This window comes from Tetrao urogallus (genome assembly GCF_951394365.1).
Source record: "Tetrao urogallus genome assembly, chromosome: 6".
Classification (NCBI taxonomy): domain Eukaryota; kingdom Metazoa; phylum Chordata; class Aves; order Galliformes; family Phasianidae; genus Tetrao; species Tetrao urogallus.
Genome location: NC_136819.1, coordinates 30844397 through 30866386, shown reverse-complemented (window position 1 = coordinate 30866386; position 21990 = coordinate 30844397). Strand labels below are relative to the sequence as shown.

The 21990-nt window shown below is 39.0% G+C and overlaps 1 protein-coding gene across 1 annotated transcript in view; it reads right to left on the bottom strand.

The window, feature by feature from the left end:
- Positions 1 to 14984, bottom strand: part of RASGRP1 (RAS guanyl releasing protein 1) — a gene marked incomplete at both ends in the record, with an annotated part of 36076 nt that extends 21092 nt beyond the window's left edge. Inside the window, 2 exons of the mRNA XM_079537651.1 lie at positions 12760 to 12929; positions 14953 to 14984. Of these exons, the coding sequence (XP_079393777.1) occupies positions 12760 to 12929; positions 14953 to 14984 (202 nt within the window). The remainder of the gene's footprint in view (positions 1 to 12759; positions 12930 to 14952) is intronic.
- Between the last annotated feature and the right edge of the window lie 7006 nt (positions 14985 to 21990).

Below are 21990 nucleotides of genomic sequence, written 5' to 3'. Positions count from 1 at the left end.
CATTATTATACCAGAACAGAAACTTTATATATCAAGTCATCTTTGACAATGAATGTGAGAGACCACTTTCTGTAATTACAGCTACATCATAAGAGGCAATTCTGCTTATAGCCTCAGTCTAATATACTGACAGAGGCAGCAATGAAGAGTTAGGAGAATAAGTTGCACTACTTGACTCCCATTTGGAGCTAGCAAAAAACCTCCTGTGAACAGTTACAGTCAATGTAGAATTTAAAGTAGAGCATTCAAAACATAACATCCAAACCATCCTGTAGCTACAGAAAGAAAGATCATAAAATTCCAGGAGACCAATCTCTGTAGTGTTATTCTATACTTTCAGTAGAGTGACAGGTTTACTCTAACTGGAGCAGCTGCAGATACTTTTAGAGATGTGTGCTCTTTACCAATCCTTCCAGATTTGTTTTCAGATCTTAACTGAGTTTCACAGTCATGATAGTGCATTCACTACTCGAGAAATACAGAGCACTTAGCTTAGCATATGGTTCAACTAAGCTGATAAGAAAGCATACAAATTCTGTTACCAACTACAGGCACGTCCTTAAAAGTCTTGGGCCTTTTGGTGGTAACATGGAAGAGATACACTATAGACTATTTTCCTTTCAAGGAATAGGTAAATAGTTGGCATCAATCATTATTTTAAAGTATAAATCTAGTTAAAGTATAAATCTGTGACAAAGTCACAGATGGGAACTAGTCCTTTGCTTTAAATACAATTAATATATTCCCTTTTAACTATCCACTGTTCTTCGTAGAGATGAGAGAAGCAGGCTGCTGCTTATACTGGAAAACAGTTGGGTTAGGGCTCTTGAGCAATGACATAAGAAAATGCAGTCAGATGAAGACAGATTGGGAAAGACTACTGACCAGCAAAAAAAAAAAAAAAAAAAAAAAAAGGCATTGGTAATACAGAAGTTCAAGTAATAGATCAATATGAAATAAAATTTGACATTGGTGAATAAGCATCCAGGTCATGCTTCAAAAAAATTTCTTCAGCTGTCTTTTGATGTTTATTGTAAGTTTCTAGTTTTAAAGCAGAAACCAAAGTTTATACTCATGTTCTCGCATAATTTAATTTATTACTTACAGAATATTTCTGTTCTTAATGGAAAGTAAATAGCTTAGGCATTAAAACAGCTGCTGCGTAAGTTTTGCTGGAGAAACAGGGAATTTGCAAATAAAGCCTGGGACATCAGGAATCATAATGTTTATTAAATTCTCTAGAATTTGTCTTATTATTCCAAGTGTTTTTAAGAAGACTAAAATGCTTTTAAATATAGCACACAGAGGTCCATACCAAATTTTACAAAATAGAATGGCTCAGGTTGGAAGGGACTCCAAGTTCCAACCCCCCTGCTATAGGCAGATCCACTGACTTCCAGATTTGGTACTAGCCAAGGCTGTACAGGGTTCCATCCAACCTGGTCTTGAAAACCTCTAGGGATGGAGCATCCACAGCCCCTCTGGGCAGCTTGTTCCCATACCTCACCAGTCTTTCTATGAAGAAGTTCACCCTGATATCTAATCTAAACCTTCCCTTCTTGAGCTTAAAACTATTCCCCCTTGTTCTATTGCTGGTACAATACTTTCTACCCAAGTAAAAAGCTTATTCCCCTCCTGTCTATAATCCCGTTTTAAGTACTAGAAGGCTGCAAAAAGGTCTCCTAGCAGCCTTCTCTTCTCCACGCTGAACAAGCTCAGTTCCCTCAGCCTGTCTTCATACAGGAGGTGCTCCAGCTCTCTAGCCATCTTTGTGGCCCTCTGGACCCTCCCCAACAGATTCATGTCCTCCCTGTATTGGTGGCCCCACACCAGGATGCAATGCTTCAGTTAGGGCCTCATGAGGGCAGAGTAGAGAGGAACGGTCACCTCCCTGCCCCTACTGGCCACCCCTCTTCTGATGGGGCCCTTCATCCAACAGATTTTTTTTAACCAGAAAAGCAGTTCTGTATATACTTAACTTGAAAGCCAAAATAGTTATCTGCATGTATATAATTGTGTACAGCTATTGTTAAATCATCTGCTTTTCAGAAGTGTTTAATATGGATCACCTTCAGCTGGCAAAGACAGTACCTGTCTATCTCAACAGTTTCTATCTGTGCATATTCCAGGCTATTCTACCATAAGTATTACATGGCATCATGCTTCCAATTGAACTTGGATCTTTTTTAATGATGTTTTAAATAATTTTTTTCTGCACTGTAAAGGTGTGGGGAAAAAAACAGCACATGCTACCTAACATTAGTGGTTAGGTCAACACGCTTATTTTCTCACCCAACAGAAGTGAATTTATGCTTTAAAACATCCAGATCCAGCTATCTCACATCAGAGGTGGATGTAGTTAAAGAGTAATTATTTTGCACTCAATGAAACAGTACTAAACTTCAAGCTATCCATTCCTACCCTGCGCCCATGACTAAAAGGCTTAATCTGAACTAGGAAAAGCTTTGTATTTTAGTACATCGCAAGTACAAAACATGCACTGCAGACAAAAGTCTTATCAGTTCCCAGTACAGCTCAGCACAAAGCAGCAGACCTGTATGGGATTGTAGCAGCAGATAATTTTACAAATAATCATTATCAAGTATTTAATGTAACCTTCCTGCCAAATCTATAAAAGAAATGCTTTTTATGTGAGTACACTATTAATGAATAATGTTAGTAAAGAGAAAAACATCAGGTCTGATTCTTCTGTTGGTACTGCATAAATTCCTAATTCAATAAAAGCTAAAAATTGACCTTCGGTGTGAAGAGATTCCAGCTCAGTTTCAGAACTGTCACTGACTAGCAGGCAGTTTCTTTTCAGAGAGCTGACCTGCCAAACATAACTGTGTGTAAGGAAGTTACAAAAGCTACTGTAAACTATCTTTGTGCAAATAGGGAAGGTGATTATGGGGTTTTCCTGACTCACTTGGGAGAGTCTCCCTGAATGCCTTTACAGCATTCTCTTGAACCTCCACAAGGTTTGGGGGTTTTTTTTTGGTTTTTTTTTTTTTGGTTTGTTTAAGTCTGAGACTCATTTTGATTTCCGTTTGTATATGTGTTTCTAACCACATACTCTGCTGAGCAAAAACCGGAGCGACTACTAAACAAAGTAGCATGGGTGTGTTTCAGTTAGTTGATTTACCTTAATAGAGTGCTGCAAAATACTTCATAAGCCTTAGATTTGTTTCGCTGCAGAAAAATATAAATAGTCTGTAAGGTACATTTTTATTTTTTCTCCTGTAAATGCCCTTAAGATGTTTTAATAAAAGTTCTCTGAAGCAAACAAGGTAGTAGGAACTGAATATACTTTTCCAGTCTTTAACTACATGCATGAGAATACAAAGAAATACAGAACTGAATACTTTATTTAAACAGCAACACAAGGTCACTTGAATTTACAGTTACCAGAGTTCCATTTCATAGGTGAGAATCAGAAAACACAAAAGTGAGAACATCCTAACCTAGGTCTATCAGCCATTCTTATGCATGATCCAACTGGTTGCTTCCTCCAATCTGTGATTTAAATATAACTGAACTATCACTTGTTTCTGGAATAATTAGAAGAATATAAGTATCCAAAAGCTAATAAGGCATTAAGAGCAAACTACCTATTTTTCACTACAACCCCAAGCTTATGGTAAATGTACTCACTAGGAAACGTTCTATAGGCAGTACCATGGTCCTGAGACCTTCCTACATATGAATGCAATTATAAAGCAACAGGAAGAATGCCAGGAAGATCTTGAGCTGAATTTTGCAAGAAAGAAATTTGTTTTTCCTAGGTCTAAAAGGCATTTATCTTATAAGCATTTCTTTATCATCAGGTTCCAACTCTGTCATCTGGTGTACCATTTAAAAAGCATAAGAAGTGAATCATAGAACACTGATATCACATGATCAGTGACTAAACTACTAAGAATATGAATAATTTCTTGTAAGCTACCTGAAGTCTTCCAGTCACTATCAAACCTAACACCAAGAGCAATGCAACAACAAATCATCAGGCAATTGCCAAGCAGTCTTATTTAAGTGCAAAGCTGAAAGTCATTGGTTGCTATACTAGTATTCCATGTGGTATAGTATTCTGCAGAGTGGTGGTGTTTGTTCTTTTTCTCTTGTTGTTTTGCTTTGTTTATTTGTTGAGATTTTTTTCTACATGATGTCTTTCAGAAATAGTATAAGTTAATTACAATGATCTTATGAAGATAGGCAAAAGAATTATTTCTAGATGCAGCAGAAAGCACCTGGAATCTTCAAGCTCTCCTATTTAAAATTAATTATACAAATAATGGCTGTCCCCAACATGCAGCAATGTACTTGTAACCACTAAGTCACTCATATAAAAAAAAATAAAAATAAAAAAAATAAAAAAAATTGATAGTACAAGAGGAAACTCCAAAATTAAAATGAGAACTCTGCTTTTTTTTTATAATTAATAATTTTTTAAATGATAATAAAAAAATTAATAATTTTTATAATTTCTGTACCAGTAACAGAACCCTAAACAAGTTAAACAGATTCTGGAAGAAACAGTATAAACTTGATGCTTCTCTAAGTCTACATCACACTTCAAGATACCTACAGAATGGGAAGGAAAAAAAAGTTCTTCCACATACTCATTAACAATGCAGATTTGACCAAGGCACAAGCAAATCTAATATGCATCCAGGACTACTCTCTGCCATGTGAGAGTAGAGAACATCAGGGAGTAAAAGCCTCAAGGGAAAGACATTAGCCTCTCAGAAACATCTTTTGGAGAACTACCTGTTGCAGAAAGCTCTGGGTGAGTAGTTCTTTGAAATGAAAACGAGAGGATAAACGTTCTCGTCAAAGGGAAATGGGATGATTTTGAGAAATTAAAATGTTCTTCAAGAGAAACCAAATGAAATGTGGGTGGAAAGTGTTCCATTAGCCTTGGAAATTCAAATCAAGTACAAAAAGTAAAATGTTAACACCCCCTCCATGCACTAATTTTCATTGTTCTATAGTATAGCTGAAGTATTGATTTTGGCAAATGAGAACTTTTTAATTGGTCTTTTTCTATAGAGCCTATTGTAGTTTAAGTGTTTTTTTCTTTTTTCAAAGCTATGAATCATGTTACTGAAGGAGCCATGTGTAGTTTTTGAGCTACAGGCAACTCTTGAATAATTCAAGTGTAGTGCCTGGCAATACAACTGTGCCAGTCTAAGTGCTGGTGGATAAACAAATAAGACTTCTGGATCAGAAAATTGAGCCCAGTATTGCTAGATAACCACTAAACTCAACTGCACGCTCAGCACTTACTCATCCTACAACTGCATTGTTTTTACAGTGATATTCTAACTACATGATTGATCCTGGGGCAGCCAATCATCAGATCTGAGGAAGCACGAAGTCAGCCACATCCAAAGATTCAAACTACAACAAACCAGCAGACACAGAGCGTCTTTCCTCTCAGAGACCTCAAGATGTTACAGATAGATTAGGCCCCAGTTTCTGGCCTTAATTTTCATTGCTGACTCATACTCCTACCCTAAATCCTGTTATGAAATTCCTGACTTGTTTTTTCACATTTCTCTTCCTTACATATGTCAGCTTCCCAGTCTCTGGTCTAACTTCTAGATATATTTCTGGAATTAATGTTTATAGACTATGGTGACAAGCTATCTTCTAACTCATTGGATGGGGACATGCCTTTGTTACATCCTGAGACAGGAACAGCCCTTATCAACCATAGACCAAGAACACAAGGTTTACAAAAAAAAAAAAAACAAACAAAAAAAAACCACAGAACAAACAAAGAAAAAAGACAACAATGCAGCTTCACTTACTTAAATTCACAAACTTAAATGTACCTAAACACCATTCATCATTATCAGAATCTACATACTGAAACTTAACATAGAAGAGAAGCTCTTGACATCTCACGTTATGGTCTCTGCCAGAGGAGTTCCATATTGTAAAGGTTAACATGGCATGCCACTAAATGATCACAACAGGGCTGGCACTAGGCACTGGATTCTTAATATGATCTCTATATCTATTCAAGCATGACAGCTTGAGCGTTTGGGGATTCATGAAAGTCAGCCCCAATGCAAGCATAATCTGAGCAGCTGTAATGGGTGCTCTCCCATCTTTGCTTTCTCCCAGCTCTTGCACTTCCATGTTCTGACCTCAGCAATGGGAGTGGGGAAAAGAAAATAAAAAAATAAAAAGTAACGTTTAGAAAACTATCTTGGCTTTTCTTCTTAAGCATATATTATGTAATAGATCTATTGTACTGTGTAATATTTCAAGTGGAGTCCCTTCTTTCCCAGACTTATAAAAATGCAATGCAAAAAAGTATCTAAAAAAATGCAGGAAAATACTGACAGATTTCACACTAAAGCATATACAAACCAAACTAAGTAACAGAAAGCAAAATGCACAGGGAAGCCTAAAGAACAAGAAACTATTGCCTGCTTCTATTTCATACATACACTGAGGAGAAGAAAACAAACTCATAAATATTCTCAGTAGAATGAACTCTTTTCTTATTGTATCTAAGTTTTGTGCACTGATAAATAGAACTTATATTACTTTTCTGAGGTTACAATTAGAGGTTTGAAGACATAATTTTCTGTCATACTCCTGTGGTAAGCATTAGTAAGTGGGAGACTTTATAAAGCAAGTAGTCCGAGTTCTATGCATTTTCTTTTGTTATTTCATTAGTTTGGACAACTATGTTGTAAAGACTGAAATCAAACTAGTTAATTAGAACCTTAAAGTATACACAATGAAATCTAAAAAGTTTCATTTCTTTGGGAAAAAATTCTACAGTCATCAGGTTAAAAAAAGAACCCATTTTCACTTTAGAGCAATCACAATTAACTTTAACAGCTAGCTAAATAGCACTTAGCATTCTACAGAACAGCAGCTACTCTTCTGCTCCCACAATGTCATTAATTGTTCATTAACATAGTTTCCATTGCCAAGCAACACTAGATTTTTCCTAACTGCATTTTACCAAATCACACACAATGATCAACACCATTTTAGTACAGAATAATAAACTGTACAAATTTTAACGACTCTTTGGGGAACTAGAAACTTCAACATTCAATCTAGACTTTGGGGGCACATTTGTGTCCCCTGCAAGTTTGTGGAGCATAAGACAAAAAGAAATGAGTGACCAGGAAAAAGTTGCAGAAAAAATGTAAATGACAGAAGTTCTCTTCTGTGGGTATGTGTATGTCTTAAAAGACATATACCTTAAAAGATACAACTGCATTCTAATTAGAATTCTTTGTTGTAGCTTGGTATTTGGTAAATTTTGAACAAAGGTAATGACAAATTTGGTATTTGAGCTCTGATTGTATTATTAGTTACTCAGTGTTGCATCTAGACTGGAAGAACGTACTTATGTTGGGAGCAAAGTAAGTTTTTCTTAGAAGGCAATCTAAGACGACAATTTTTTTTGCACAATACTGATGCGAAAATGAGTAGTGGAAATACTAGGATATCACAGAACTATAAGTCTTCACTAATGCAGTTACTTTTATATTCTGGAAAATATTAACTATAATCAACTAGTACTTGTACAACCAGATCCTTTGCCAGATTTCTCAGTTCTATCATAGTAATGATGTGACATCTTTCATACAGATCAGTCCTGAAATGGTTTACTGAATTTCTAAGGTTTGTTTACAAACAGTCCCTTTATCCCACAGTGAGGAAACAAGCTGATTTAGCACTGATTAGACATTACAGAAAAATTTACATCATAATCTTATGATTATTATGACCATTAGAGGCTGCAAATTGTATTAAGTTCACATAAGTTCTATTAGGAATGTTGCTAAACTATAAAGGTAGTATTTTAATGTATTTCAAAGATAGTAGCCATGGTTTTAAAACATTTTTTTTAAATATACTTTCCTTCCTATTGAAGATCCAGTATAAATAACTCCACTGCAGTTTTTCATATCTGAGCTTCCACCTAAAATTACATTACATAAAGTGTATTAATATACATGCACTCCAGGGGAAAAAAAAATCTATTACTTTCCTAAAACTCTGTACCTACTTCTATCAAGAAATCAGAGACTCTGCATGGCAACAGACAGTTAAAAAGATGTTTCATGATTTCTTTTTTTCACTGTGCATACTCATCTTGCCTAGCAGTAACTGAAGTGCCTGAATTGTATGATAGCACAGCTCTTCCATGTGCTACAGCATGCGTGCTTGCAACACTTAAATCTAAGAGATAATTACATAGCATCCTCCACTTGAAGGCTAAAGACATAAATACCTTCATAACATTAAAACTGTGTTATTTTAGTGATTTCTTAGTTCGTTCATGATCCTCAGTTTTTTCAGTAAGACACAAGTGTTTGTATAAATTAGTACTGTCAAGTGTGCTCTTAGGATTGTTTGTTAGGTAGTTTTGAGTAAAGTTTCAGTGCTTCACTGATAAAACAAGGAAATAGCAAAACGACACTATGCTGAAGATATATTTTGTCCCAGTTGCAAAAAAAAATTTAAACATTTGTAAAAAAAAATGATTTAAGCAAATGTTTTGTGTGCAAGGGAAAGACCCTTTAACCCTATATGGCCTATAAGCCTTATTGCATGTTAAAACAGTTCACTGAATCTTTGAAAAGCATATTTTAAAAAAATAAGTACATGTCAATGTTATTCAATATAAGCATGAAAATATATGTAACATAGAATCATAGACTGGCTTGGGGCAGGCTTGTCACCAGTCTCTAGCCTTCACCTGAATATAGAATCACTGACCACAGCTCTCTGGCCACAGCCATCCAGGCAATTCCTCATCTGTTTAACAGTCTATCCTTCAAATCTCTTTCTCTCCAACTAGAGATGAGCATGTGATGTCAGACTGCATTAAAGGTGTAGAAGTCCAGGTAGATTGTATCAGTTGTTCTTCCCTTGTCTTCCATTTATGTGGTAAGACAGAAGCTTACAGACAAGGAAAACAAAGGTATCTTACATACACCTCTTATACAGAGTGAGCATACAAATAAAAAATTGCTAGAACAGAAATTTACTTACTAACAGTCAGAAGTAATTATCAGTCTCACAGTAGCCTGAGAATAGCCAATGGTAAAAAGTATGAAGAACCATCTCTGGTGGAGAGATTCCAGTGAATCCAGCCCTTCTGCACAATACATTTTCAAGTCTTTTCAATCACCTTACACTACCCACTGCTCTTCCTCTCTATGCATTCCCCTCACATTGATTTCTTTTTTTACTCCACTTCCCTATTACGACTTCTCTTTCTTTCCACGTAACCATTTTTTCATCTTTAGATTTTACTGTTGGCTCCACTTACATGCAATGCTTCTCTTTCTTTTCTACGGCAATCTAATGTGATTCATTCATTTGCACTCTGCAGCTCTTCTTGTCAATCTAGATCATAGCTGCAACAGTATCCTTTAGCTACTTGTCATGTTGAAAAGGTCTTTCAAGATGCATAAAATACTTGGAATAATTGCCCTATATAATCGCATTCTTCCTCTTCATACTGTTGAGAGTTGTTTCAAGTCTCTACAATTCTTCTAGACTTATCTCAGAACTTATGCTCCTTTCTAAGTTTTCTGCCTTCAATAGCTCATCACACTGTTTTTAATGAACTCTTGCTCCAACTCATGTCCTGGCTTTTCTATTGCTTTAATTTGTGGGAAATAACTTTTGGGTTCAGCCTACTCATCCTCATGCTATATTTCATGACACTTGAACTTATACTTTTAGTATCTCCTATTTTTGTTTTAAAAAATTGTGTTATTGAATAAGCACTGATGTAACACTTTCCACTCAGATATACATAGGTCACTCCAAAAGCAATGCCTTTTAAATATGGAAATGGAAACTACAACAGGTACAAAAAGCACAATAACAATATTCAATAGAGCAAGTTCTCACACCCAAAACAGTAGTTTTCAACATAGCCACCACCACTGACTATTCACACTCACCAGCCATTAACAAGAACCTGCATGCTTCACTCATAATAATCTGTATGATCATCCAGGACATGGCTTGCCTTTCACGTTGCTGCCTCCATTGCTGAAACACACCACCCACCACTTCACTGTGCTCTCATCTACTGTTTGGTCTGCATAAATGTTCAGCAAGTGTCAATGAATGTCAATGGGTGGAATCTTTTTCTGCATCAAGGAATTCAGTGCCACATCTCTGCTTCATACGTGCTTCCATGACAGCCACCATTGTGTCAGACTGCCTTCTCTGCTGCCATCTGCCACACAGCAACAACGTGTCATGGAATATTAGTGAGAAGGTTTAACCTCTATTGTCATACCACCAATATCCAAGTCTGACATCATAAGCCAACGTAAGAAAACATGTTTTAGTACCATCTTCTATTCAGCACTTTCATAGATCCACAAAGAATATCACAAATTCCAAGATGCAATCTTTGCTCCTCACTTCAACTGTCAAATTGTGACATCTCTTTAGTACGGGTTTTGGATTACCTCAGTTCTCTTGACAAACACTGTCTTTCTACAGACTATCCTAGAATCATTTACAACACTTTGGCAAAGTCCTTCACTCATTAGCTAAGATTCACACTTTCTACTTATCCATACTGTACGTTTGTGGGTTAATCCTTAATACCACCTTAGCTAGGCCATCTTGTGATATTCCCCATGCAAATGGCAGAAGGCTGCCGATCTCCCCTTATATGCCATTGTTGATAGCAGCCTCTCTTACACAGTATTTGCTTTTTCAAGCATTTCTAATTGAGTTCAGGAAAATAAATTTGGCTGTGTACTTTATATAAGAATTGTATTTGTAACTGTACACATAACATTAGCAAGTGCAGTATAGCATTAGCATAAAACAGTATGTGTTCACAAGCCTGACACACCGTCTCTACTACATACTGTTTTATTTAACCCTTGACAGTAAATAAATCAAGGGCTTTTTCCAGAAAGCAAACTTAAAGTACAGTAAGAAAATCTGTGCTCAAGTCTTGGGAGATTCTGTGCTTTTAATACTGAAGTAAATCTTGCTCAGAACACAATAACAATTTCTGTAATAATATAAATCAGCATATTTGAAAATGACGATACAATTTTAATCTGAATAGAACTATTAGAATACAGGGTGGAAACTATTCTTAGACACTATGCATGGGAATAAACTTGCCTAATTATTCAATTTACATCAGCAACTATTCTTTTTGTACCTATTTTTTTCTGTTATGAATTGCCAAAAAGAGTCTAAATGCCAACAGTACATATCATGACTCTAGAAGTCCTAACTTAGTCTACGATTATGAGCACAGGCACACTGCTACTCACTTTGCTAGAGCTATGTACAACTTGACAAAGTTCAAGAATTTACAGTGAACTTGATAATTGAAGTATGAAATCTTTTAGATAGAATTCTGTCCATATATAGCTTAACTGAACAGGTTTCTTTTTCTGTCAACTTAGCCCTCATAGAACATGGATGCTTAGCAGTATAAAACTACATGTTGACATATATACTCTGAATATTAAAAAATTATTCAAATAAAACTAAAAAGTCACGAGTAGTCTCCCACTCAGTCTCCCATAGAATTTGAAACCAACATTCACAATAGTTTTACTAGATGTTGTATTTATAGTCCCTTTTTTCCTCCTTAAAAACATGAATATGAATAAATACCACATCAATATTATAACTATAAAATGGTCTTACATATGCTTTAGGTGCCTTCTCACTTCCACTAAACCAAAACTTACAGATTAATCAACATTTTTTTAGGAACTGGGGCTTTCATAACTGTTATAAATGTTCTTTACCCAATAATGAACTGAATGAGAAAAAGAGACAGAAAGAAATGATAATTGCATGTTTTATTAACTTCTCTTAGACGTGCATTTCTCTGCACACACTGAATATAAGACCTTATGGTATATTAACATTAATGCATTTCCAATGGGTGTGAAAGATTAGTCATTGTTTTTATAGTACTTGTTGCAGCACTTGATCAGCGCTCTGTTACTGTTTAACTGCTCAGATTAATTATTCTAGAGGTGAGTAGGCATTTGAGTGTGTTTAGCACCTAAGGACTACTCTGCAAGAAAACCTTGTAAGACTTTCAGAAAGACAGTGTTTCTAAACACTGAAAGAAGGTTTACAAGCAAATGCCTTATTTGCAAAATATTCAGAACCCTTCTGAGCACCTTCAGTACTAAAACACATATTATAAAAACCAAGCCCATTTAATAGTTAAAAAAATGAAATAAAAAGGAGGCTAGGGATACAGGGTTCGGGCAATAATCATCATTGTCCATGTATTATGATTCTTGCGGTAAAAAGAAACAACTGACAGGCTCAAAAAAGTATACAGATGCAACTTTTATTTGGATTCTTTATTGAGAGGCAACTTTAAATCTATATTGATAACGTAAGTGGTAATCTAGTATTACTTCACTTACCTTATAAAAACAGCTCTGCTCATTTCAACATTTTTGTATTAAACATGTGAGATTTATTGCATATTATTGGATTATAAAGATTACTTTTTTTTTTTTTTTTTTCTGTTCCTTCAAGTATTGGTTTGGTGAATGCCAACATCGATCTCTTAGCATATATTACCTACATATTCACAAACCCATATGATGGCAGCGCTTACAGAATAGGTAATGTTCAGTTAAGCTTTTATACTTTGTTAATACATCAATGTAATTCACTGGTAAATGGCTTAAAAGCAACCAGTATAGAAACATATTCACACCATTCAAAAAACCTCCAAATACTCACCGAAAGACTGAATACAGGTTTCAAGAAGGTCTTCCAAAGTCGCCCCTTTGGCTAAGTGCCCCAAAGGCACCATAGTGACTTGGGTAAGATTTGAATGGCTGTGACAATGAGTGATCTGCTTCAGCTCAAGTGAGGATTCAGGGGCAGTGCTGCATCCCTGGGCAGGTTGCCTAGAAGAAAGCACAATAGTGAAGAAAGTACAAGGGTGAGTGACAAATTTTAAAGGACATGAAAAAGAAGGAGAGATTTAAAGGGCAATGAACTCCCTGTAGCTAGGTTAGTGAAAGACACAGCCCTCCCACTTGTAAGTGTACTTAAGAGTCTGCATGGTAAATGACATTTTTTTCTTGCTAAACACAGATAGAGCACAGTTACAGCACTCTGCGAACGATCTGTCAGATTGCCGCAAATCTTATTTCTTCGCGTGTTACGTTTCCAATACTATATAAGCTACAAAACAGGAACATTGTTACACAGTAATCTGCCACCACATGTTTGTGTGATCATAGAAATAAAGGAGAAAAAAAAAATAGCTTAATCTAACATTACTGGAAACACATTGTAACAAGACAGACCAGCTGCATTAATAGTGATTTTCCAAATGAAATGAAGTACCCAAATTATTAGTGCAACTTCACAGTGGAGCATTTCACAATTTAAAAAGAAAAAAAAAAAAAAAAGAAAAAAAAAAAAGGAAAAAAAAAAAGCTGGTGAGTTTTTATCCATTCTATATTATTAATTCCTACTAAATTGTTTTAAAAGAGCATGCATGAGTGAATTAATAGTTTCATAAGTAAACATATTTAAAAGAGATAAAAATGAAGAATGAACCTTGGCTTAGGGCAGTACTTTGCTCCTATTGCAATGTCTTAAGAGCTTAAGAATGTACATTTACAGATAATATTAAGTGTTCATTGTTTGCATGCAAGCTCATCATTCTGTATGAAATATTAAAGAAGCACAGTGTTCTGATACATGTTCACGTGCAAATAACAGGAACTGATTCAAAATCTGACTTGAGAGCATGACACTTGTTGTTTGCAAAATGGCAACAGCCACTGTTGTTTCAGTGAAACTTTGGGTTCTTTTCAGAATCAATGTGCAGTCCACCATATTCCTAAGTTACTGCAGCTTCTTCATATTGCTATCTTAAGCCTTCATATGACTTTCCTCAGACAGAACACTGCTGAAAACTTTATTAATAAACAGACAGCCCCAAGAAGAAAAGGCACAGAAATGCATCCAGTGTGCATAAGACAGACAGGCAGAGGTGGCGAGGATATCCTGTACTCCTGGATCAGTTTGGAAATAAAGATGCCTAATGAAGACAGATCAGACCCACCTAATCTCAGTGAGTTTCAGGCCTTAGCTTAAAATTTCTGACTCACTTTTCATGCTGGAAAAGTCATAGAACTGTAGATGAGGTAATTTGATGGCCCACACAGCCAGCAGAACCCAGACCTGACTGCAGAGGTAGGGGCCATCACTTAACTTTCCTGAAGCGAATCTGACACTGGCTATGCAAAGAATGTTCTGTTCCCTTCCCCTTTTCTCTAGATTTCCCCGTCACTGTGCGATCTGACTTCCTGTTCTCATATAAAAAAAGAGCGAGGCCTGCTTAGCTTTCAGGGTTCTCTTTTTGCAAGCTTAACCCTCACCCCTCCACACTTTATTCCAGCGGTTCTTTGGTGCAGGGCACACTCAGAGTTGCAGCAGCAGATATGTTAGGTCTTGACAACAGTGTCAATACCGAGCAGTGAGCAGAAGGAAAATCATCCACGTCCTCCTCCAATAAGTTTACAACAATAACACCGTGGCCGACTTGGCAACGCTCCGCGGGTGACACATCCGAAACCGATCGCCACGTTAATTAGCGCGGATCCCCGCACAGCGGCTTTTCGGCGCGGAGAAGGCACTCGAAAAGCACGCCGGGCTCCCCGGTACGCCGCTGGGACCGGGACGGAGCCGCCCGCAGCCTCCAATCCCGTCGGCGGCACTGCTCAGGTAGCGGGGCCGCCTCTCCGGCTGCGCCGCACGCTCCGGTCGCGCCTTCAGGTTGCTCTCCGCACACGCGCCGCCCGCGCCCGCTCGGATGGGCGAGCCGCTGTCCCGTCCCTCCGCTTTGCCCTCTCTCCCAGCCCCACGGAGCCCCGCGCCCCTCTCGCCGCCTCGGCCCCCGCGCTGCCGACTCACTGAGTTTCTCTCTTCTTGCCCAAGGTTCCCATGCCGGCGCAAGTTTCGGCTCCTCGCGGCCGCAGGGAGCCGGACTGCTCGGGGCGGAGGGGACAGCGGGGAGGCCCCGCGCATCGCCCCCGTCCCGCTTCAGGAGGAGCCTTAGAGCGGCTCGAGTGGAGCAGCCGCCGCCCGTGACAAGCGCAGCGGAGATCTTATCGGCAGGAGGAAGTGCCGAGCTATAGCGCTGCTTTTCTCCGAACCGTCGGCTTTACCAGGTACCCCGAGGCGCTCCGCTGCTCGCGTGCGGCGCGGGCTCTCACCCGGGGCAGCCCAGGGGGCCGGACCTGCGGGTCACGCGTGCCTCGCCGCTCCCCACCCGCGTGGGTCTGCTGCCGGCGCGCTGCGGGCGGTGAGGGCCCGCACGCGCCCCGCTCCTGCGCGCGCTGATTGGCTGCTCGGCGGCGGCGGCGGCGGCGGCGGCGGAGGGCTGGGAAAGGGCCCTGGCGGCACGGACTCCCGTGGAAAACCCGGCGGGCGCCCGCGGGAGGCAGTTGCGAGGGAGGCGGCTGTGGTCCGGCCCCGGCCCGGTTCTGCCGGCGGTACGGCACGGGCGGCTGGGACAGAGGTGTGCGCTGCCGCAGGGCGGGCGCCGAGCTGAGATTCTTACATCGACAGTTACCGGTTTAAAGCACTTGCGCTCAGCTGCCACCTCTTACTGTCCTTCCAGCCTAACTGCTAGATTTCCTAAGCGCTTGCAGTATTAATTGTCCCATTTCAGCCGTTCTTCTCACTTCAGAGAAGAAATGACCCGACAATAAAGCTGAAAGTCAAACTCATTGCATGTAACTGAGAGTGTGACCAAAAGGTGCTGTATTGAGAAACACGGGTACCTGAGCAGGAAAGTCAAAGGGCACCCAGGCTTTGTTGTTCTGAGAGCTCTGTTTGCATGTGGAAGTTTCTTCAGCATCAAAATGCTATCATACCTCATGCTGAGACGAGGGTGGTTCTCATAAACTGTTTCTTTAACTGGTAAGATTCAGATACTCTGAGTAATTCCTTGCCAGCAATCGGGACACATTTCTCTCCAGGTGTCCAAAACGACCAAATTCACCAAGGCCACAGCTTGCTGCCATTTCCTGAGGTTCATGGTGACTCTGGCTGTCACCACAGCTGTGTAAACCTGACTACAGACCTGCAAGTGGAAGGAAAACCCAGCATGCCTCTGGAAATCACCCCTGTGATTCAGCGGGTGTCATTCCTCTGAATAAGCATTGAGCTCATGTCCAGCTTGAAGATCACTGTGCTTTATGAAATACAAATACGTAATGTACATCCAAGACCACGAGTCATGTCTGCAATGTTCTCTGCAGCATCTATGTTGGTAAGCCAATATCCCTGCCTGCTTCTACTTTAGACAGGTATATCCCAGCTTTCTTTGCTTTTCTTTAATTGTAGTTCCCTTGAGTTCATGCACATGCATACACTCATAGACAAATGAGTACTCTCCAGCTTTTTTATCAGGAGTTAATCCATAAGGAATCTTACACAGCCTTATACAAAAATACATTTGCAATTTACCTGTACAACATCCTGATGTGCTGATCCATGAATGTAATATTCTCCAGGTGACATGCCCTCCTGTTGTGAAGTAGGTTAATACCTGGTCTGTGTCCAAACCAGGTTTGCTCTACTGAAGAGCAAGATAATTTTCTTTTTCTTCTCAGATCTGAAGTAGGCAACTACTTTACATTTAACTTGTGGTGTCATGCATGCATTCTTCCGGTAGCTTTCGCCTAAGCCCATTTTACTTATATCTCTGTGAAATCCCAGGTTGATTACAAAGGTACTCAAGTGTCCTGCTGGAATGGCGAGTGAGAAAGTTCCCTGGTGGTAACAGAGGGCCCTACAGGATGGTGGGGTCAGCAGACGTCGTTAGGAAGGCAAGCCAGATAATCCAGTGTGGGAAGCAGCTCCAGAGAAGGAGAAAAGATTGCTAATACAACTGGAATGAAGGACAGCATATAGAAAGTATGAAAACCCTCTGCTGGATCAACTTACATTATGAAAACAAGTAGTAATCAAAATAATTGGGTTTAGTAAGTTCTCTTCATTAGAGCTGCTAGCAATTCTATGTGGAAAAAAAATAATAATTAAAAGGTGATAAGCCAAAAGTGGGGCTATCAAGTGTGATCAGCTTTTACAAATAGCCTCCCTACTGACAACATCATGTAAATGTGCTTCCCTATTATAACTGAAGTTTGTAGCTGTTAAAATGCCTCTTCTTAGCATGAAATTTTACCTGTGTTGCAGCTAGTAGAGCACTTCTAGTGTCTCGTTCCAAGCCTGGTTCAGGATATTAATCAGGGTTATCTAGAATTTTGATTGTTTTCACTACCTTACCAAAAGTTTCTATTCTTAGAAAGCTTCAATGTTAGTGAAGAATTTGATCTGATAACCCTACTGAGGTTATCAGACAATAGCAATTCCCTCTGCTGTTTTCCTCCTCCTGCAGCTTTGCCACAGGGGCCAGAGACGAAGTGTTGCCCTTTCTAAAGAAACGTGATTGATAGCAGAGTTAGTATTTGTGACTTTACACTTGTGTCATGATAGGAGTGTCTTCCTTCAGCAGTGCATGTTCTGGGACAACTCTCTGGACAACTATAGCTTTTTAAACAAAAGGGTGTGGCAGTAAAATTCATCCTTATGACTGCAGAATGAGACTTGAAAATATGAAACTGAAGCATTCAGAGAGTACATAGCAAATTAAGAGGGGTGAGAACTGATTGTTTTTAAAACGTGTTTTTTAAGTCGTGTTGAGAATGACTGCACTAATCTTGAGCGCTTTGCGTTGTCAATAATGTGACTGTGAGACTCCAGCTTTTTTGTTAGAACAGAAAATATGGAGAGCACCCAGTAGCATCTGGCTCCTTAAGTTTAGAACCACAGGTTTCAATACATTATATGTTAAACAACTTTAAAAGTTAGTAGCTATGCTACTAATAAGTATAGCTATCCAATCTATCTCTATACTGAGGTTTCTGAGGCTGTAAAGGCTGCTTCTGTTAAACACTTCAATGGCCAGTTGTCAATACTGAGCCCACTGAGGAATTCACTTACAGAAAGTCAGTGCAAATCAACTGACTCTTCTTGCGTCTTGGGAGACCTTGAGCATATATAGGTCATCTTACTTTTAGAATTAAGGCTGTAAGACAAACTAAATACAACTATTTCTCTTTTATCTGTATGCCTTTAAACACAATGAGTGGGGAAGGATGTATCAGTGAAAAAATGTGGAAATTTATATAAAGCAGTGTTATACAATCATCCAATGCTTAATGGTGTCTATTTTGTTACAGGTATTTGCCAGTCATGAATTCCCCACCACCCTCAGTGAACAATTAGGCTGATGATTACAGCTGCTGTGAGTCATTTTGTCAGTTTGAATGCTAAAGGTCTGTGGGATGGACTGAATGATTCCAGTCCTACTAATGATCCATGTGGGTGTGAACATGCCACATGATGGAACGTCTGTGGTTTTGAGTCTTGGAAATTACAGAGAAGGCATAGTTTGTAGGTAAAAACAATATCTTCTATTAGACCAACTGGCAGTCAGAAAAAGCATGACTTGAAGAGGGTTTCTGCAGAGAACCGCAGAAGCAAAAAAAAGAATAGGTTTGGAAGGGACCTCAGGTAGTATTTAGTCCAGCCTCCTGCTCAAAGCATGGCCAGCTGTGGGACCAGATCAGGCTGCTGAGTGCTTTATCCAGGTTACTCTTGAAAGCCTTGAAGTCCCTTGGAGAGCTGTGTAATCCAAAATTAGGAGATGGATTTGTCTCAGTGTGTGTATGGATGCTGATACTGCCTGAGCCTATAGAGCAAGATGCAATTCCCTTCACAAGCACTCCTGCTTCATTCAGATCCCAGTATGGATATGTATGTGGTAGGCAGGGGCACATAAGGAGGCACACTGGTGAAGGATATTTTCAGCAGCTTTTATTCCAGAAGTTAGATGGCATGTAATCATTAAGGAAGAAGGACTGTAGAAGTAAAGATTTGGTCTGGTGGATGAGATAGGTCTCAATTATCATTATTTATTTGTGCAGAAAATTTTCAAGCTACTGATGGACAAGTCTTGAACTTTCAACTGCAACTAACTAAAAGATAACTAAAGGGTTGAAACTGTTAGATATTTCTGGTTTTCATCTAGAAGACTTCAAAAGAATGGAGTAAAATTACTTGTTTAAGTAAGACCAGCTTGATAATATAGCAAAACATCAGGTCTAGTAAGCTAGGAAGTGCTATTAACTGGTAGAATTCTTCTGAATAGGACCACACTTGGTTTTGTGTGGCTTTGAGGCTCTGTCCTGAAAGTAACATCTTGGCCTTTCTATTGAGTAAACACTTCAATGTTTTTCTATTTAAAAGAATGCGATCAGCAAGCATTGATTGTCTGCCTACAAGTACAACTAAACTACCTTGCATCAATGTCCGGCCATTTCAGCAGTAGCCAACATCTTTGAGATATTATGATACAGTAACATTCAGTGAAATGTAATGATTTTACTAACTGAAATCTGTGTTCTGTACTGCTGAAACCAGAAGTACACTTAATTCTGCCATACAAAGCCTGTTTGTACTGTGAGTCCAGGAGCAGTGTTTTCCTAATGTCTATTCCCTTACAGAAGTCCATAACAAAATTGTTTTCCTTTACAGTCTTTCGGAATTAATGTATTTTATTAGTTTTGATTTAGGTCACCAGGATGCTCAGATATAAATAAATTTATGAGTTGATTATGATAAGAATTGCACAAAAACAAATCTCCTTCCCCATACCTCATATGCCCCTCACAAAACCCCAATCATGGTGCAGTGTCTTTTTTTTTTTCCTTAAAATGTGTGTGAAATATGGATAAATGAGGTGAAAAACATCCGACACCTTTGAACAAACTACTGTCCAGAAGTGGTGAGACTCAAAGCACAGAAAGGAAAAGTATAACAATACTACTAAGAATGCCTCTTTTAGTTCACCATCTGCTTAAAAGAACAAAACAGCTGCTTGAACAGGATGTAGATAACATCATCCCCTATGTCCCTTTGTAAACATTTTCCAAGGAGACGGTGATTAGCTACTTCCTTTACAGGATATCTCTTGGTCAGCACCAAGAAGAGAGACACAGTTTATTAGAAATATAGAAGTGAATTGTTTTAACCTTTTTAAAGTACTTTCACAGATAAATTGTTGTGGCTCAGGCAGTACCTTTGAAAGCGTGACAGGATGAAAGTTGGGCTCAGTGAAATGTGGGTTCTTTGGTGTTTTGGCGGTGCGGTTTAATGTAATACTGTTTTTCAAATACCAACTCAAATTGCAGTGATCCTTTGAATAGGAAAGAAATGTAGATACATTATTTCCATCAGACTGAGCTGATTCAAAAGTTTCAAACGCAATGCACAAAATCTGATTTTGCTTTTGTGGAGCTGAAGGCCAGTATTAATGATTTTGCCCACACTATTTGCCTTGACAAATTTAAGTGGTAGGGATTGTGTGAAGAAGGAAGAGTGACAGATAAGGAGAAAGAAGTAATCACAGAGGTTTCACAGGATGTGGATGTTTTAGGAATGGTGTTTCTCTGCCCTTTGCTGCCTTTCTGATCTTATAAGCAGGGCAGAAAACATTTCCAAGGGGATTTTGCCCTGAAGTACAAGCTAGTGCTAATTTGAACTGAACACTGATTGAGTGATGAATGTAGGTGGACATAATGCAGTGCATCAGTAAATTCCAGATTCCTCCAGACCACCTTTCGTTTTGTATTGCCTTAGGGGAAATGCTCTTTTCCCTTCCAACCTGGTTTTGCTTACTCTTCCCTCTTCTCCTCTTGGTGTGCTCAATATGAAACAACTGAGGAAGAGTGGAGCAAGAGAGCAGGAGAGAAAAAGCATCTTCTCGCAAACACACCCCAGCGCACTGTGGAGCTCTTGGTGCTGGGGATCAGCGGAACAGGGTTGTGAATAAAGGCAGAGTGGCTAAAGTTAATACCAGTGGTTGCCAAGGGCTTTCTGTCACCTGTTGTTATTGAGGAAGGGAAGGGAAGGGAAGGGAAGGGAAGGGAAGGGAAGGGAAGGGAAGGGAAGGGAAGGGAAGGGAAGGGAAGGGAAGGGAAGGGAAGGGAAGGGAAGGGAAGGGAAGGGAAGGGAAGGGAAGGGAAGGGAAGGGAAGGGAAGGGAAGGGAAGGGAAGGGAAGGGAAGGGAAGGGAAGGGAAGGGAAGGGAAGGGAAGGGAAGGGAAGGAATTGCTGGCTTCAGTTTTAATCAGAGAGAATAGCTGTAGCAATACTGAAAATAAGGTAAATGCAAATATATACCCAAATAAATATTCACTAGTGTATCAGTCTTATGATTCAAAAATATTTTGGCACTAGTTCAGCAAACACATTTAAACCTGCTCTTCTTACAGGCAGGGAGAGGCATAGTCATATGCTGAAAATTGAACTGGTTTAAAGAAAATCCTTACTTGCTTTGAACAACTCAAGGAGCAACATTAAGGGGTTCCTACAGAGTCCCAGAGCAAGCACGTTTTTAGGTTAAGGATCTTCTACTTTCATTATAGCTGTATTTGTAAACATTCAACTTAGAAAACAATGCATAGATGTCTATGTATGCTCAGCACCTTCAGTGCTAAGATTTCTGGCAGTCAGGCTACAAGAAGGCTAGGAAAAGTCTCCAAAAATTCTAGTAGCTCCAACTGGAATTTGTGTGTTTGGTTTTTAAATTGTCAGTTTATAGCTTTTGTTTTGTCCTTTCAATGATTTGTTAAAAAATAATAATAATTAATTATATCTTTATTTGATACTCAGAGTGTTTCTAAAATCCAAAGGTATGAATCTGAACAGTGAGGTCTTACAACAACCTGGAAATAACCCGTTAGTGAAATGTAAAGATTCTGGCAGTGTCTGAACATGGTTGCCTGGGTGTGTTTTCTGTTTTCCTATCTACCTGTTCTATTTTATCTTCTTGGGAATTTTGAAGGGGTGGTTGTCAATGTTTGTTCAGGGTGACTAA